General features: G+C 40.2%; 3 protein-coding genes and 2 pseudogenes across 3 annotated transcripts; 4 read left to right on the top strand and 1 right to left on the bottom strand.

The window, feature by feature from the left end:
- Positions 1 to 8,944: 8,944 nt before the first annotated feature.
- LOC138041660 (uncharacterized) lies at positions 8,945 to 10,485 on the top strand (annotated as a pseudogene).
- A 446-nt stretch (positions 10,486 to 10,931) lies between these two features.
- On the bottom strand, positions 10,932 to 11,768 carry LOC138040342 (uncharacterized). The gene has a single exon (XM_068886086.1). The coding sequence runs from the start codon at positions 11,766 to 11,768 to the stop codon at positions 10,932 to 10,934; it is 837 nt and encodes a 278-aa protein (XP_068742187.1).
- Positions 11,769 to 12,735: 967 nt separating this feature from the next.
- LOC138040341 (uncharacterized) lies at positions 12,736 to 13,910 on the top strand (annotated as a pseudogene).
- Positions 13,911 to 14,668: 758 nt separating this feature from the next.
- LOC138040340 (uncharacterized) lies at positions 14,669 to 16,246 on the top strand. The gene has a single exon (XM_068886084.1). The coding sequence runs from the start codon at positions 14,669 to 14,671 to the stop codon at positions 16,244 to 16,246; it is 1,578 nt and encodes a 525-aa protein (XP_068742185.1).
- A 557-nt stretch (positions 16,247 to 16,803) lies between these two features.
- LOC138040339 (uncharacterized) lies at positions 16,804 to 17,616 on the top strand. The gene has a single exon (XM_068886083.1). The coding sequence runs from the start codon at positions 16,804 to 16,806 to the stop codon at positions 17,614 to 17,616; it is 813 nt and encodes a 270-aa protein (XP_068742184.1).
- The last annotated feature ends 1,459 nt before the right edge of the window (positions 17,617 to 19,075 follow it).

The raw sequence follows: 19,075 nt of genomic DNA, 5'->3' as shown, positions 1-19,075 counted from the left end.
ACCCAAACCCATTTAAGCTGCCGCACATTGGTGCAAACCTTGGAACCCTCAAGAGAGGACTCTCACCGATCTTAATAGGGACCTTCAGATCCGAGAATGAGTAGGACTACAACTATGAGTTTTCCTTATGCCATCTACTGCACATGACCACAGTCGTGACAGGGTGACGCAAACTCGTTGTAGAGCAAGAATCTCGTCGCTTTTGTCTCGTTTACTACGCCATTTCCTGGAAATCCTGTTGTGGTGACTATGAGTTGAGAAGGTGAGAAAAAATATTATTAAATTGCATCATATTAGTATTAGTCCTTCGTTCAACTTTAGAAAATCAATTGCCATGTTCTGTTTATGCTTACCGATATTCAGTTCTATGGAATAAGGTCTTATTTTCGTCAAAATTTTATGTAAACAGCTGCATGTACATTTGGCTCTCGGACAAACATTTACGTTTGACCTCTGGCCAGAAAACAGTTGATTTAAAATAGGCCTCTCCGCATAGTGATCTTGAAATGTTTACTGCTCATTAAAATGTTGGCTATTAGGCCCACTGGAAACTTTTAAATGAGACCTCTTAGAGGTAATTTAACCGTAATTAAATTTTTTGTGGGTTAATAATAATTTTAATCATAAGATATGTGTCCACTTATGGGAGGTTTGACTGTGGTAAGCTTATTTTGAAGGCAGTTGTATTATTTTATCATTGTAGAGAGAACATGGCAAACGAATCTGAACCAAAGCCACGCCTTTTTATTTGGAAAGATAATCACGAAAAACTACTAGTAGAAGTACTGGCCACAGAGCCATATCAATTTAAAATTGGATCTAAAGAACGAGGTGCTGCCATGACCCGGATTGCAGAGCGCTTATCAGTAAGTGGCCTACGAGTTACACAACGTTCTGTGAGAGAAAAGTTTGACCGGCTGTTGAAGGACTTCAACAGAAAGGAACCTGAAGTGAAGAGAGCGAGTGGTGTTGATGTAGAATATGGAGAACTGGAAAGGGGCTTGTTAGGCATTAAGGAGAGAATGGCAGAGCTAGAGGAACAGAGGGAAAATGAAGACCAGAAGCAAAAGAAAGACCAGGCATCAGCTGAGGAAATGAGAAGACAGGCAACAGAAAATTTATCAGAAACCAAGAAGCAAAGGACCATTGCTGGTGAATCTGATAGTGACAATTATTAATGGAGAGCCAGCAGCATCAAATGGCAAAAGAAAATGCAACAATTCTTCAATGGTTGATGTAGTCAGATAGAGCATACAGTTGAAAAAATTAAAGCAAGTCCAAAATGAAGAGAGGAAAAGAGAGATGGATGCCAGAGCCACAGAACTGCAGCAGCAAAGAATGTTTCAACAGAGTTTGTTGCATCAACAGCAACAGTTTCAACAACAACAACAAGCTTTCAACTTACAGATGATTGGTGCTCTAGGGGAGGTTCTAAAATGTATCAAAAAGTAAGTGACATGACTACTCAAATTGCTTTAAAATTAAAGCACACTCAAACTTATTTATTGATGTGCAGAGATTAAAATTATATTGTACCATACAATGCATGTCCTTGAATTTTACAATATTTAGAATTTTAATTTGGTTTCTTGTACATATAATTTATTTGCTCAATAATACTGCACAATATTTCTTAACATGTAGCTAATGTCATGTATTTTCTGAATTCATGAAATATTTTTTACAAATATATTTGCAATCATCCTTATGAAAGTAATAATTTATTATTGTCATGAAATATGCAGAAGGAACTGCTAATAAAGTTCAAGTTTATAACATGTCAACTCAGATGTCTTTATTAAAATATGTAACAATTTTTGTACATGACTGTATTTATTAAATAAGCGCCCACCCTGAAGGTAGGAAAAGTTAATAAGCCCCCCCCCCCCCCCCACACACACACACACACACACAAACTGAAGTGCACAATCTCTAAATTCATTGTTCGATAGTCTACGACATTGAAATTGACTACATACTACTAAGAGACTACCCTAAAGACCAAGTTTGCTTCATACCATATTTTACTAAAACTTTCAATGAACAGTTAAAATTCTGTTTTAGTACATCTATACATGCTTTGTTATTATTTTGTTTTTAAAAACACTTACTACTCGCTGAAAATGGTGACAATTTAATCTCACCCAGCCTTGAATAAGCGCCGACCTCAAATAAACGGCTACTCTAAAGGTCCAAAAATTTGTAACTTCAAAATAAAGGCATTATTGTACAATTTTTGTTAAAGTGTTGCATCAACATATCAATGTAGCAGAAAATAAAACCCACCAAGCCACGACTAGGTCCAATGTTTGGGTAATGTTAGGGAACGAATTACAACACACATAAACGGAGTTACAAACCAATCAGAGTTCGACGCAAATGTAAATAACTGGGGAAAACATGTACGACCCTGTCAAGGTTGGTTTTGGTTCTAGTTTAGTTTCTCATTGGTTGAAAAAGTTGCACAAGTTTTGCAATTGAAAGGCTTGATGAAAAAAGGGGGTAAGCAACGATTTGGCCTTTAGAATTGACTTTGGCTTTCAAATCTCTTTCACTATGAGACAAATGACTGAAATGTCTTATTTCCGGCCACATTCCTTGACAGTTACTGATCCCTCCAAACCCCCTTTCCCCAAGGCAGTGTTGACTTGGGACTTGTGGCTTGTGCTGATGGCCAGGAAACTGTTTGTCACTGTGACTCAAAATTTGATACAAAATTTGCAGTATTCTTTTACGGGTCACAAACAATTTCCTGGCAATCAGTCAGCACAAGTCCCAAGTCCTGGAAATAAGGCATCTCTGTCATTTGTCTTTAAAGCCCTTTTTAATAACCATCGTGATGATCTTAATCTATTTTTCTTTGCGCATTTTTAAATTTTTGAAGAACCAGGCACAGGCCGGCTTTTCTTTGTTTTTTAAGTTTTATTCATATGAACATTGTAAATATTTTTTCTTTTAGTGGTTATGTTTAGTAAGTAACAGATGAAGAGCCACCACGTGGAAACCCTGTCAATAAACCGATTACTTACTAAACTTTCTAATATCAAATTTGTAAACCAAAGTGGACCATTTCTGGCTAAATTTCAATTCTAAAGACCAAATCGTCACTTACACCCTTTTCTCACGAAGCCCTTATTGTTAACCAATCACAGAGCGCAGTAAAGCAAAACCAAAGCCAGTACCAAATTACTTTTGACACTCGATTGAAAACCACTCTATGTGGCTAGATAAATACCAAGATTCTCTCAAGAATATAGATTTGAAAATATTCTTGAATAGTTGGTGGCATTATATTGAAAAATGAACTTGTAGTATTTCCATATAGACAGGTTAAGGCATTCCTTAATAAGGCACTGATCAAGTACATTTTGCCAACTAGACTGAAACCAATTCTTATAATCCATTAATGCAAAATATGCTAAAATGTCACCAAAAACCCATTCGACTGCCACCCTCCCATACTCATGGATGTATTGTACTGTTGTTGTGCCATTGTGAGATTAGCATCACGATAGAGAGTCTGCAGCCAGATTCTTTGTGGATATCCAGGGTCTCCGTAGATGCATAGAGGTTCCCTAGTTGGTGAGTGGGAGTATTGCTCAAGCTCATGCGACAGCCCAGACATACGTACCATCCCAGCATCATGTCTTTTTCCCTCTAAGTGGAAACAAAACGATTATGAAATATGCTGTCTATTTACAAGTTAAATTGTACACGACAGCTCGCACTTTATTTTCACTACCAATAGAATTAGTTTTATGTGCCATCTCAAGATTGTAAAAATTATTTATCGTATTTATCCGATTAAATGCCACCCTTGAATAAATGCCTAACTACTAGACAAGGGATTGTTTATTCGAATAACATATATACTAAAAAAGCAAGTGCAGTGATAAGTTAGCCTAATAAATACTGTTATTATTATTATTATTATTATTATTATTATTGACGATGATGATGATGATAATCATCATCATCATCATAATAATAATAATAATAATAATAATAATAATAGTAATAATAATATAATAATCATCACAGTAATTGTGCTCAATTTGTGCTTTAAAGAACGAAAGTGACTTACAGAAGAAACGTAAACTGAAGCCTACATGACTGTGTATTCCCATGAGTTCACCCAACTACGAACCTCTTCTGACCAGGCGTAACTTCGGAAATTGGGTAGTGAATCAGGATTGTCTTACCTACTGGGCCATAGAGGTTGGCAATTAGACCATTTGGTGCAACCACAGATTGGAACTTTATTGTGTGTACCCTTTCATGTCCGTTGTACATAACTCTCTGATGTTCTCCTAGTCTGGAGATCGGCCTCACAATGCCATCAATAAAATGCCAACAATTAAACCCCAACAATTATTCAATGCAGCTCCCTTGCTGTACACAGCATCAGCAAACTTCTGTAGCTGATCGGGCTGTAGCCACGGCTGGTTTAAATTTCGAAGAAGGTAGCTGTGAGTGTTGAAGATGTGGCCACAAACTTCCGAAACGATTTTGCTAAGTTCTGGTACAGGTCGGCCAAAGCGAAAATCTGCTTTGCATTCTTCGTCTGTCAACCTTGTTATGTCGAAACGATTGTATTTCCAGTAAGGCAACGCTGGATTTTTCTTGTTGGACGCTTCATAAAGTAACAAAACATCAATGTCGTCGAAAACATCGTTGGTGTACATTACAGTTAGGGCTTTTTGCATTGATTTGCGGCTGAACATAGCGAAGAAAGACAAAACAAACTAAATAAAATGCTACATGATTCAGGTTCGCATGAGTGAAACTCGTAGTCACCAATGCATAAAAAATCTCAAACAATTATGTTCGCTCACGACGACGGCAGCGCCATCTCGTGGTACCAGACTTCGTGCTGTAAAAACTTGTAGTTGTAGTCGTTCTCGTTCTCGGATCTGAAGGTCCGTAATAATGACCTTGGGTGAACGGCTACATACTAATGTTTCCCTTTCATTGTGATTACACAAAAAGGTTCTGTTTAAAATTGACAAGTTTTTATTGATGAGAAACAGCGCATGCACAAATCGGTTCGTGTGAAATGGGTGTCTGGGAAAATAAAGGATCTTTCAGTTTCAAAAGGCGCTGACCGGCGGTGTCATATTCAGCCAACATAAATTAAATGTAGATGACTGGATTAAAGGTAGTCTGCGCAACAGGTCATCATAATTCTGGAAAGCTTGCAGTTCTTTGAAAAACAAAATTTCTCAGCAAGCAATAGACTGATGTTTGATAGCAATAGAAGTTGCTTGAACAGCATTTACAAGTTGATACTTACTACGATATCATTTCCGTATTGTCACATGCACTTTTGTATTTCTGCAAGCTTTCTCCAAACAGCTGTATATCATCCATCGAGTAGAGTTGCGTGAACCTCGTTTCCACCCTAAAACACAGCAAATTGTGATGATTAGTTTGCTTCAACACAGCTCATTCGATGGGGTTAACCTTAACACCAAAAAAATAGATTTCCCTTTCTTTTAGCAACCTCACCCTCACCCCTGGCCCTACTTGCAACCCCAACATTTAGCCATATCGTAGTAAAGAAATGTAGTGCTATTTTGACAGACATTTAAAGTGCGCTTCACTGTTAGTATAAAATAAGGAATTAAAGTAACAATTTCACGCAATTTGGCATGGGCAAAAAAGCACTCTCTGGAGGAACTTCTCATAACAATGTAAACAAAATTTTAATGGTAATAAATTGAAATTTAGAGCGGCCTAAAGTTGGGAGAAGAAATTACGTCTAGTGTGGCATAAAAAAGGTAAAAAATGTAAAGTGAGTGGTTTCCAAAGAGGAGTAAAATGAGCAGGATTAAGCCCACATATACCTTACTGTTTTCATTTTCACTTGCTATTTCCTAGTTTTACACTGTTAAATTAGCAAAACGTCCTTCGTTTCATCAGGTTCAAGCCATATGGAATGACACTTCTACTCCTTACCGCACTTTTCCAACTGACAGCATGGAAAAGTGGATGGCTTAGTGATTTTAGTGATAAGAAAGGCCTGAATAGATGCTAATTAATGCACACCTTTACTAGTCATACATCAAATTTGAAAGGTGCAAGATCTTCCTGTTTTCCTTAAAGCGTAGCTTTGTCCATATTTTAATATCTCTTTTTTTTTTTTTTTTTTTAATTCAGGTTATGAATGCACATAACATGGTGCAAAATTAAAATGGAAAATGCACTTTTCAACTGGAAACTGAGAATACTATCCTCGCTCCAAGAACTGTTCCCAGCCTTGGCCAATAAGGGGCCATGAAGTCACATGAAATCTTAATGATGAATGGTATATGAAATGAATCATATATGAACTGCGGATATGAAATCAAGTGAAGCTATGATCTTTGCATTCATGAATGCAATTTTTGCAATTGCATAGAGAAGCCTGAAAAATTCAGGAGATTCAACGTGGTTTGAACCAGTGACCTCGCGATTCCAGTGCTACGCTCTAACCAACTGAGCTATGAAGCCACTGACATTGGGAGCTGGTCATTTGTGGGTTCTAATGGTCCAGTGAGGAATGAATCAATAATGAATGGTCTATGAAATGAATCATATATGAACTGAAGTCCTGAATTTTTCAGGCTTCTCTACGTTCATAACTGCGAAGATCATAGCTTTACTTGATTTCATATCCGCAGTTCATATGTGATTCATTTCATATACCATTCATCATTGATTGATTCCTCACAGGACCATTGGAACCCACAAATGACCAGCTCCCAACGTCAGTGGCTTCATAGCTCAGTTGGTTAGAGCGTCGGACCGGAATCGCGAGGTCATGGGTTCAAACCCCGGTGAAGTCCTGAATTTTTCAGGGTTCTCTATGCAATTGCAAAAATTGTGTTCATAACTGCGAAGATCGTAGCTTCACTTGATTAAATCTTAAACTAGAAACAGTTCGCTGTATCCACCAATGAGAATGGGTGAATTTCAAATTTAAAACAACATGTCTAGTAAGCATCTGTCATGAATCCCCAATAGGCAATTATTCTTAAACGTCGTTTTTCATCATCTAATATATAGATTTAGCCAAGCCTCAAAGCGGAGCTCCTGGCTTGTTTATTTTTACTGGCTGTAGGATTAGTAAAAATAAAAGGCTTTGCAACTGTCCACCTTTTGGTTTTCCAGGATATTGCTTAATTATGTAACATTTTCTTTGCTGCCCAACTAGTGAATTCCACGGTTAATTCAGTTCACCTGAAAAACTGACTGATCGCATGAATCACGAAGGGATGAGTGTGATATCGGTTTTTCTAGCGCAATCTACTGTCGAATTCACCAGTTAGACAATTAATTTTTCTTGAATCGCAAGAGTTTTAAAAGAAAACAAGTAAATCCTCAGCAAGGGAACGGAAAAGGAAAGAAGCCATTTGAGAGTCAACTGTCAAATGCCAGCGAATAGGAGTCACGCTAAAATTAGAAATCACAGACATACTATAGCTTGTGATGTGACAGATCGTCTTTGTCGGTTCAAGGTCAAACAAGGAGTTTTATTGATGTACTTTATTTATTCCACTTTATCTGTGAGAAGGAGATCATTTACAATTCGATTAGAACCAGAATCGGCTAGAAAGGACAAACTTCACACAAGATCTCCAAGAAATTACCTGTACGTGCTCTAAACAAACTGGTGATATTTCTCCTTATACTTTCATGAGAACTCATTGCGATTACATTTTTAGAACATAAGTGCAAAATTCTTGTCACTGTCGAGGCACATCGAAAAACAGTTAGGCAAGCAGAGTAAAAAAACTTCTTGTTCGGTCGCATTTTAAGGCCAAACAAACCAGCAACAGATCGATTGTTTCTGTCCAAAAAGAGTACAGATGATTGTTATTTAATTTCAGTTAACACCAAAAATTCGAGTTTCATTCCTGAACAAAGGAAAAAACGACTAAACCACGTTTTAGAAATATGCATCCACTTGAAATAACTCATTTGAAATAACAAACGGTTTAGTGTCCAAGAAAATAATTTGTGGAGTAACTTCTTCCACCAAATTTGAGCTATTACAGGTGTACCGTTTTGTCGTTCTAATTCTCTTTCTCTTTCTCTCTTCTTTGGTTTCTGTTCTTCTGACATAGGCCGTCCAGGCATCTTGCAACATTAAGACATACCAAAAACTGCAATTCAGAGCAAAAAAGCAGCCCTAAACAAATTAACAATAAACACTCAGCTTTAAGTTTATATCCCTCCAATGCTTGACTTGAATAACTATAGCTATATTATGTTAAACCAGGATTGAAACCAGCGAAAAATGCAAGAAAAATATATTTTGCAAACCGTACCTAAACACAAAAAGCATTGACTGTCAAGGGCTTTGCTGACGTAGCATTGCTGTGTAGCCGCGTCGAGCCACAGAAAGAGCGTGAAAAATAAAGCCTCTTTCAGGTCTCTTAGAGTGTCTGACCTGGCTTGAGCCTGCGATCTAATTGAAAACAGTCACGTGATACTGGTCAGCCGATACCTTGTTTTGACAGGTGTCAGTTGAGCATGACATTGATGTCCAATATCAAAGATGTATGCTGTAAACTAGCTACATTGTCAACTGAAGTGTTGCCTCCTCGATGAGCTCTAAACTTGAGCCTGTGATATGGTTACGTGAGGCTGGTCACATTGGCATACATGGAGGGGCGGACGGACGTTCATGACGTTCATGACGTTTCTCACATTGATGGGTTACCATATTTTCTTAGCTATGGTGCTCTGCACGCACGGGGAGCTCCGCTATTAACCACACATGAATGAGTTATGACAATGGTCTTTTATCAATTACTCCCGAGTTGAAACTTTGAAAATTTAGAGCATTTTCACGAACAGTGTTTACGTGACTCTTTAAGTATAGAGTCCTAAAGTGCTTTCGTCATGTTGCCATGGGAGTGAAATTTTCAGTTCTAAACAAACGCACGCCGTTTTGAAAATGGTTTCGCCCACAATTGCATCCTTGCTATCTTTCTTTGCTGAAGAGAAGAAATTGATTGAGCGAGGGGAAATCACTATAAATCTGATGGTATCGAATCGGTAACTTACAAAGAAGGTGTTTTGCAAGGAGAGGTTCTCGCCAGTATGAAGAAAAAGGTCTACAAAGTCACGCTAAGTGAAAGTCTAATTCGATGGATCGATTGTGTATAGCGTGGAAGAAATCTTTGCTGTTATTCCACTTATAGCTTGTTGTTTTCCTTTATATTTCACATTTTCAGATTGAAGACATAAAAATTTCTATTTCATCGATTCCTTTCATTAAGTGCAACAAACTGTTTTGCTTAAATAATAGAGCCATAGATAAAGAGATAATTTTTTTTTGTTATCTTAAGCTAATCTAGGTTTCACAATAAGCTTACATCGTGTGAACTACAATAATTTTAATTTTCATTTATAGATATTCCTGGATGAGCAATTTGGCATAAAATCGACGGACTGTGAATGCCCATGTGTGGAAAATTTAAATGTAGCCATGCAGCAGCTCTCTTTATACATGGCATTCATAATATAGGGCGCACAGATATTGAATGCCAGTGGAGGAAAAGGAAAACAAACAGCTCCATGTCCTTGCTGGCAGTGGAAGAAATGTCTCCAATGCCAAAGAAATATGTGGCGATTTCTAGATCTCCCACCACTGAAGACCGCTCTACCCTCTACACTCGCTTAAAGGAATGTGGGAGGTTCACTGGTTTACGCTGGCTTATCAGTCCAGAGCCTGCACCCCCAGCCCAGTTACCTATACCCACTATTGAAGAAATCATCTATTCAGAGGATTTCCTCCCAGCCATAGGTGCTCAGCAACAGCTGGATGTCCTAGTGCGCAAAGCTAAACTCACAGAAGTGGACGTCCTTCAAGTCTGCCAAATGACTCTGGGTCAACGAGGCAACCCATCCTGGCACCTTGCAAGACGAGGACGGCTCACTGCAAGCTATGTTGGGTCCATTTTTCATGCTAAAAGGGTCACGGCCTCGCTCCTTAAACGACTCATGGAGGAGTATGACTTATCAAAAGTAAAAGCAGTGCAGTGGGGGGTAAACAATGAGGCTGAAGCTGGAAAAGCTTTTACCCAATTAACTGGAAAGACTGTCTAGGAAACTGGAATTTGGCTTGATTTGTGTGGTATTCTCGGTGCCTCCCCACATGGCATCGTGGATGAGGAATCTGTTTTGGAGGCCAAATGCCCTTATACGGAAAGAAACATGACAATTGAAGAGGCAGTCAACACCTCACCCAATTTCTGCCTAAAGGAATGTGAAAATGGCCAATATGCTTTAAAGCAAGACCACATCTATTGGCACCAGGTGCAAGGAGAAATATATTTTACTCGAAAGAACTTTTGCTACTTTGTTGTCTGGACAAGTGAAGATGCAGTGGTTTTGAAAATAGCAAAGGATGAGGCCTGGAGTGAAAATGTTACAAAATTCACCCAGTTTTATTTTGAAAACCTCTTCCCAAAGATTGTTGAGGGACAATTATAGTTCTTTCCTTATAATTAATGCATCACATTACTATTAAGTGAGCAAAGGAAATCAAATACTTTCAAGTCAGCTAATTAGTGGAACTCATTTTTTTTTGTTCAAAATAAATGAAAAAAAGGGACTTTGAAAATTTCTGAGTATTTTTTTCTCTATTTTGCAGTTCCAGAAAATATCGATGCCCACTGCAAGGGTGGTCTTTGAAAATTTCGAGGGGGGTGGGGTCTCAACAGCCAATTTTTTTGAAAGAAAGTATGAAGCTAAAATGGAAATTCCAGGGGCAGGGATATGGTGGGAGGTTAAAACCAAAGAACCATCCTCGGGGGAGGTATGGATATTTTTGGGACCACACAATATGACATAAAACAGAAATGTTTTCTAATTAAAATGATTTAGTTTTAAATGTTTAACTAATTAATCAAATTCATATCCTTCACATCCCTCTTTGATCAGTGGGAACTGCAAATTGACAAGTGATGCACACAGCTGAAATATGATTTCTGTATGACATCGTAAATACGAAGAATAAAGCTTAATATCTTAAAATCTTTAAGTCTAGCATTTACCCTCTCGTTATGAATTCTACATTTTGCTATGGCCTTTGTTGCCCTTGCTTCACTTTCAGTGAATGTCCCATGGTTTAGAAAAGGTGGTATATTCACTGAGACACCATTTGGTACAAGGTCCTGAATCAGAAAGCCTTTGTCTGCTAGGACCAAATCCCCAGCAGTCAGATGATTTAATAATCCAGATTGCTGCACAATTGCTTTATCGGATATCGAACCTGGATATAGTTTACGGACATACATGTAGGTAATTACACCATTTGGTGCAACACCCACAATCACTTTAAAGGAATGCATTCCTCTATAACTTGAGTAAGTAGCATTTTGCTTGCTCATCAATCCTGGCGTGGCGATCTCAATGACCGTACAGTCTATTACTACCCTGCAAGACCCAAGTTGATTAAATGATGATGGGGCAGACAGTTTGTTCTTATCCCAAGAAGAGATTGATGACATGAGGTCAGTAAATAAAATTGAATGGATAAAATGGATGAATGTAGTAACAATATTTGCAATTGTGGATACACTACAGCTAAATAATTGAGCAAGATGAAGATTTGTGTAATTTTTTCTGACTTTCATTAATGTAATGAATATTTGATCTTCAAATGTGATTGATTCGACTTTCCAGCCAACAAAGTAATTGATTTGATCTTTGAACCTTTCTGTGTAACTGACAACAATGTTGAAGACATCTCTAGTTGGGAGCCCAGTTTCCATCTTTAAAACATCTTCATCCAATGTAGAAACTGTGTAATGATTTTTTAAGTATCCAATCTTTTCTTTCAAGTCAGTTATTTCCCTTTTTCCTTGGTCTAGCTCTGCTTCTAAAACATTTCCTTTGTACTTGATTCAGATGTCTCAGGGACTTGTTGCGAATGAGCTTTCTCCCTTGCAGCGTCTATCACTTCTTGCATACATGTACATAGAGTCTCCTTCTTGGCTGGCTCAATTATTTTCTTTTTCGGTTTGGTTTCTCGTTCTCCAGGAAAAAGTTTGTTTTGGTTCTGTTAAAACTCTCAGGGCCATTACTTTTGTTCCCATCCCTAAAATGGCAGCTACAAACTCAGGAATGTCTCCCCGTCTTGTCTCCTAAGCAGAAAAGGGAAATGTCAGCTTTATCTGCTATAACTGATGTATGTAACATGTAACTGATTAACACGTAATAGACCTGACAGCGATTACGTAACTTCCGTTGTGTGACAGATCAGATCAGATTAGCTTTTCAATACACACGTGCTATCGGAAGGAACGATAGGTTTTCTCAAGAAAGATCGAAAGAATAAGAATGAAGATTGGAGAAAGAGGTATGATTTGTAGTTTTATTTGCATGCTCGATTGAGTTATGTTTGAGTTCGATATTATTCCTTATATTGTTAGTGATTCGAAACATTTAGTGATTTTCTAGTAGTGTGATACGCCCCCTGTTTGTGTTGTCATTGTGCAATCGATCTAATGCATGAATTATAGTAATAGGCACTTTGTTGTAATTATCTTTTCAGTTTTTACGTAAATCAAGTGAGGAATTAAAGAACTTGGTTTCTAGTAAATCCTCCTCCAACTAATACCCTTTCGGAGTATCAATTTAATGTCAATGTTGAAGATCTCTGTCCGCTACAGTAAAAACTCTTGAAACGAAAATCTAGGCCGGAAAATTGCATTCTATTGTACTTCGTCGAAAGGAAATATGAGTTCTGAAGACGATTTTGACAGTGTTAGCGTTGCCTCCAGACGAAATCCAAAACAGACGGCAAAGGGCAAAGAACAAAGAGTTCCAGACAATTGCTGGAAGAACAAAGGTCGTCCGCACAATGGAGTTGGTGCAAACAATTCAATAGAATAGAAAACTGCCTCGCCGACTTTACAGAACCAGATAAGCTAACGAGCAAACGAATATTTCTGGAATCCAAGATGGAAATATTGATTTTGGCACACGAGGGACTCATAAAGCGCTGGAGGACTTAGAAACGAAACGTGTTGCACTAAGGAAATTTGAGAAGTTGGAACACGAACATTCTGATGCGCTGAAACGATTAAATAAAAAAATTGCTGACCTAAAGGAAGAAGGACAAAACTTGATTTCTTCTGCATCAGTTTCTTCGAGACGAACTAGAAAGGTCTCACATGGCGCGAAATCACGTTCAAGTAGAGGATCCCGTATATCAGCCATGATTGAGAGAAGGGCGGACACAGCTGTGAAGGTCGCTAAATTGAAAACAGGTTAGGGTGAACTGAAATTCAGGCTAACCAAGGAACTGGCCATAGCAGAAGCTGAAATGAAGGCTATTGATCAGGTAGAAGAAATCCAGTCGGAATTAAGCGAACAAAGCGAAGACATACTGCCCGATAACGTAAATAAAGACAGCTGTAGGGATGATCTTCTTCAAAATTATCTGGCATCTCAAGCCTCGTCACTGACTGAAGGCAGCATTTCGACCATGGGAGACAAATCTAAGTAGTAAATCCAGGGTTGCTCCTTCAAAACCCGTCTCTGAGATGTCTCAGATCGCTCCTTCGTATCATGGTAAACGAAGCGAAGGCCTCAAAGGCAATGGTGAACCTGCTGTGCTCCATCCGTCACAACTAAATCCGTTTACACCTGATTCTGCAGTCTTCTTAACACCTGAGAATGTACAATCTGCGATTTACCCCTTGGAAGGGCCCCCCATTCCGCACTTACAGCAGCCGAAATTAAACCGAACAACATTCGCTAAGCATCAAGAGGAAATTGCGCAGAAGAATACAAGCGGTGATGTCCTGGAGCGACTGGCAGATCTAATGACCATGTGCCACGCCCATGAACTACTGCCACTTCCCGAACCAGAAAGGTTCAGTGGAGACCTCTTTCACTATCCCACCTGAAAGAAGGCCTTTGAGACAATGGTGGAGAGAAGAACAGACAGCCCGTCGTAGCGCCTCTACTACCTTGGAAGGTACACTACTGGCAAAGCCAAACAAGCAATTCGTGGCCTTCTAACCCTGGATATCGAACACGCCTATCGCGAGGTGAGAAAGATGTTGTCAGACAGGTTTGGAAATCCCTTTCTCGTAGCCAGTGCTTATCGCAAGAAGTTAAGCGAATGGCCAAAAACTCAACCCAATGAAGAAGGAACAAGCCTGAGAAAGTTCTCTGACTTTCTCCTTCACTGTCAGTGATCAATAAAGGAAATTAAGTATTTGAAGGTCCTTAATGATCCCGAGGAAAACCAGAAAATGCTCTGCAAACTCCCGCGCCACCTGGCTGAACGCTGGACTACAGAAGTAGATCGCTGGCTCAACAAGGAAGAACAAGTTTCTTGTGATGTGAGCGTGAGGACCACATGTTCAGGAGCCTATCCACCTTTTTTAGCCTTTTGCGAATTCTTAAGGAAGGAATCCAGGATCGCCTGTAACCCAGTCATCTTATTGAAAACGAAACAGAAGCAGAAAGGAAAGAAGAGTCGCACTGAGAGTAAGGTTCACTGGCAACAACAGGAATAAATCATTAGGTGCTGGAAGCTTTGCAACAGAAGCTGAAGAACAGCTCTCGTGAAAGAAGGAAAGACAAGAAGCCTAAAACAGACCACTGCTTGCTATGCAAGAAGGAGCACAACCTTGATGAATGTGCGAAGTTCTCCAAGATGTCTCGGACGGAAAAGATGGAGTTTATAAAATCAAGAGGTGTCTGCTTAGGATGCTTGAAGTATGGTTACATGAAGAAGGATTGTCGCGGGAGAAACATTTGCAAGAAATGGAAAGGGTTTCACCCTACCTCCTTGCACCTTAACTCTGCAGCTTCACAAGAGCAAAACAGTAACGAGGGAATTCCAGAAGTGACCTCTCACCGCATAGAAGCCTCCAACTCAGAGAAACACACCGAATGCTACTCACACTCTTTAATCATGCCGGTGTGGCTTAATCATGAACAAGCTCCACAAAACAAGCAGCTCTTTTATGCGCTTCTGGATGATCAATCAGATGCCTGTTTCATTAAGGACACGGTTCTGGAGAAACTGCAAGCAAATGGCCCTGAAGTCCAGCTGAAGTTGTCAACCGTCTTGGCAGAAGAAGTTATCACGTGCACAAGGATAGACGGCTTAATAGTACAAGGGGTCAATGAGGCCACTAGTGTTCGTTTACCTAAAGCTTACTCGCGTGAGGACATTCCGGCCAAGAGAGAGCAAATCTTAAGACCCGAAACAGGACGCAACTGGCCCCACCTCTTACGTATTGCAGATCAACTAATGCCTTATAGTGAGGATGTTGAGGTCGGACTGCTCTTAGGCACCAACTGCGCACGTGCCATCAAACCGACAGAGGTGATACCTGGCAGGGAAGATGATCCCTATGCTAAGAAGACTGCACTTGGGTGGGGTGTCATTGTTGTCATTAGCCTGAACAAGAATGAAGAAGATCACAATCACGTTTACCACCTGCAGAAATTGGACAAAATCCGTGTCGTTTTCGATGCCAGTGCAGAGTGTAAGGAAAAGTCCCTTAACAGACATCTTCTACAGGGTCCTGATCTGACCAACAGTTTTATCGGAGTCCTCTGTCGCTTTTGTAAAAAACCCATTGCTTTCACCTGTGACGTGGAAGGAATTTTCCATCAAGTGTATGTAAATCCTCACCACCGAAACCTCCTCAGATTCCTCTGGTGGGGTGATGGAGATATAGACAGTAAGCCGACCGAGTTCAGAATGACAGTTCACCTGTTCGGGGCTACATCATCCCCAGGGTGCGCGAATTTCGCAATGAAAAGAACCGCAGACGACTTTAAGGAGTTGTTTGGCAGCGAACTAGCCAAATTTGTCAAAGAAGATTTTTACGTGGATGATGGACTAAAATCAGTCCCTTCAGGCACTCAAGCCTCAGCCGTAATAGAAAGTACCAAGAGTTTGCTTGCTAAGGGTGGCTTAAACGTTCACAAGTTTATATCTAAGAGCAAGGAAGTGATCAAGGCCATCTCCAAAGAGCAGCAAGCAAGTGGTATCAAGGAGCTAGACCTTAGCAGGGATGTTCTTCCCATCGAAAGAGCATTACGAGTGCAGTGGTGCTTGCAGTCAGATGCCCTCCAATACCGTGTGGTGCTCAAGGACAAACCATTGACTAGAAGAGGGATTCTTTCCTCCATCAGTTCTATCTACGACCCTCTTGGCCTGGCAGCTCCCTTTCTACTGAAAGGAAAACAGATCCTTCAAGATCTTTGTAAGACCTAAGCCGCTTGGGAGGACACGGTGCCCGATGGCATTCGAGCAAGATGGGAGAAATGGAGAGGAGAATTGCATGAGTTAGCTGAGTTAAAGGTCCGCCGTTGTTACAAGCCTGACAACTTTGGTGATGCCATTTGTGGCTAACCGAGTGCAAGAAATACACGACCATGCCTCCCCCAGTCAGTGGCGTTATGTTGATACCAAAGAGAACCCAGCTGACAACGCCTCAAGAGGTCTGGGAGCTAACGAATTGATAAGAAGTAACAGATGGTGGAATGGACCGAACTTCTTGTGGAAACCACTTTCAGATGAGCCCAACTTCGACCCTCAGCTATCTCCAGATGACCCCGAGGTTAAGAAGGTTACAGTACTGACAACCAAATCCATTGAATGCATTCTCAGACTGGTACCGCTCAAAAAGAGCGATTGCCGTCTACCTGCTGTTCATCCAGAGAATGAAACTTTGCATAAAGAAGGATAAAGACGACTCCATCAGCAACAAAAGCAGCGCATCGCAGCAAGACAGCGGACAAAAACAGCAAGATCAACCCTCCAAATTCGTTATGCTAAGGGTAAAGGATCTCCAAAGAGCAGAGTTGTTGCTGATCAAGGCTGTACAGTACAAGGCGTTCTCAAGAGAAATCAAAGCCTTAGCGAACAAGTCTCACAAGGACGAAAGGGATGCCAACATGAGAAAGTCAGTACCAAGGACAAGCCCTGTACATCGCCTCAAACCAATTCTAGTCGGCAACGGTGTTCTACGAGTCGGAGGACGACTTCCTCAAGCCGACCTGCCATATGCTGTAAAGAACCCTGTCTTGCTGCTAAGGAAGGCTCACCTTACAAACCTGGTGATACAGCACTTCCATGAACGTTCAGGACATCAAGGCAGATCAAGGAGGACACATGCCGAAATTCACTTATCCGGCTTTTGGATCGTAAACGGCAGTTCAATGGTCGGTCATCACATATCTAAATGTGTTATTTGTTGGAAGCTGAGAGCAGCGCCTCAAAGGCAGTTGATGGCTGAGCTTCCTAAAGACAGACTCGAACAAGTCCCTCCATTCACCTTCAGCGCCGTCGATTACTTTGGTCCGTTTTGCATAAGAGAAGGGCGTAAAGAGATGAAAGGAAAAGGGGTCTTATTCACCTGCACAGCGTCACGTGCCATCCACCTTGAGACAGCAACTTCGTTGACAACAGATTCATTCCTAAATGCCTACCGTCGCTTTGTTTGTCGTCATGGCCCCATTCAGCAACTAAGGTCTGACAAGGGTACCAATTTCGAGGGTGAACTGCTAGCGGCCCTCAATGAGATGAGTCATGAGAAGATCCAAAGAGAACTATTAAAGGATAACTGCGATTGGTTCGCATGAAAAATGAACGTTCCACACGCTAGTCATATGAGTGGCGTGTGGGAAAGACAGATTAGGACGGTGCGAAGCGTTTTGACTGGATTACTGCAGAGCCATGGAAGTCAATTGGGCAACGAATCCTTAAGGACCCTCATGATTGAAGCTGAGGCTATTGTCAATAGCCGTCCACTTACCCCAGATGATCTGACGGATCCAGATTCACTTGATGTTCTAACGCCAAATCATCTCCTTAGGATGAAAAATTCAGCTATCCTCGCACCCCCCGGAAATTTTCAAAGAGCCGATGTGTACTCAAAGAAACCTTGGCGTCGGGTACAACAACTTACAAATGAATTCTGGCAGCGTTGGAGAAGGAGCTACCTGCAGTCACTTCAGACCAGAGAGAAATGGACCACCCCTCAAAGGAACTTTGAAGTTGGAGATATTGTGATCCTAAAGGACGAAAGTGTTCCCAGAAATTCCTGGAAGCCTGCTCGTGTGGAAGCATACGAAAGGTAAAGGTGGCAGTAGCAGATCAATCCCGACAGTCCGGTGTGTCCTATTACGAAAGACCAATCCACGGGCTAATTCTACAAATATCATACAGGGAGCAGAAGGACCGGGGATAATAATTACACACACAATAACAATAATAATAATAATAACAATAATAACAATAATGATATACACGATACGTCTAGAGGTCTTGAATGTGACGGAGGATCGCTTTCCATTTCTCATTATGACTATCTACAATATCATTTTGCTCAGCTATGACACGCTCCACTTGACAAGCAATTTTTATTTTTGTTTGTAGAAGTGAAAGGGAAGGAGTCACTTTAAGAAGTCTACATTGGAAAATAACTTGTTTACCTAGTAATATAATATGGTTAATCAGTTGCGTTTCTCTTCCAAAGAGCCCAAACATTATACTCACATCTGTCAAACACTGGATTGTCGAAAAGTAATTTTTCAACCATTCAACTACAGAAAGCCAAAAAGCACTTGAAATTGGACAATGTATAAATAGATGCTCGAGGGATTCTTCTGATATTTGACAAAAAGTACACAAAGGTGAACTGGCTATTCCTATTTTATAGAGGGCTTTATTTACATAAAGGATTCTATTTAAAACCTTATACTGAAATTTTGTTATCTTTGAGTCTAGTGAAGCACGTCTAGGGAGGAGATAAATGTCTTTCCAAGATAAGTCATGTAATGGAAATAAAAGTTCGTATTTAGATATTGAAATCGGGGGCTTCTCAATTTTCTTAATTAGTTGCCAATACAAGTATCTAGAACAAGACGGAAATATTGAGTCCTGCGATTCGTGGGCCTCAGGCAAAGTGCTTGGCATGTCCCTTAAAAGGGTCTTCCACTCCAATGGAATAGAGTTAAAGACACTCATAAGGACAAAAAACTCCGCACCGGTTACGTTTTGATTTTGTAATGTTCTACATGGTTTCATTCTACCGGAATC

Source organism: Montipora capricornis, chromosome 3 (assembly GCF_036669925.1).
Source record: "Montipora capricornis isolate CH-2021 chromosome 3, ASM3666992v2, whole genome shotgun sequence".
NCBI classification, from domain to species: Eukaryota; Metazoa; Cnidaria; class Anthozoa; order Scleractinia; family Acroporidae; genus Montipora; species Montipora capricornis.
Note: the sequence above shows the minus strand (reverse complement) of the source record. Positions and strands in the feature narration are given on the sequence as shown.

Excerpts from the sequence above, each read along its gene's own strand:
- LOC138040342 (XM_068886086.1), bottom strand. The coding sequence starts at position 11,768 with ATGGAAACTGGGCTCCCAACTAGAGATGTCTTCAACATTGTTGTCAGT.
- LOC138040340 (XM_068886084.1), top strand. The coding sequence starts at position 14,669 with ATGTCTCGGACGGAAAAGATGGAGTTTATAAAATCAAGAGGTGTCTGC.
- LOC138040339 (XM_068886083.1), top strand. The coding sequence starts at position 16,804 with ATGCTAAGGGTAAAGGATCTCCAAAGAGCAGAGTTGTTGCTGATCAAG.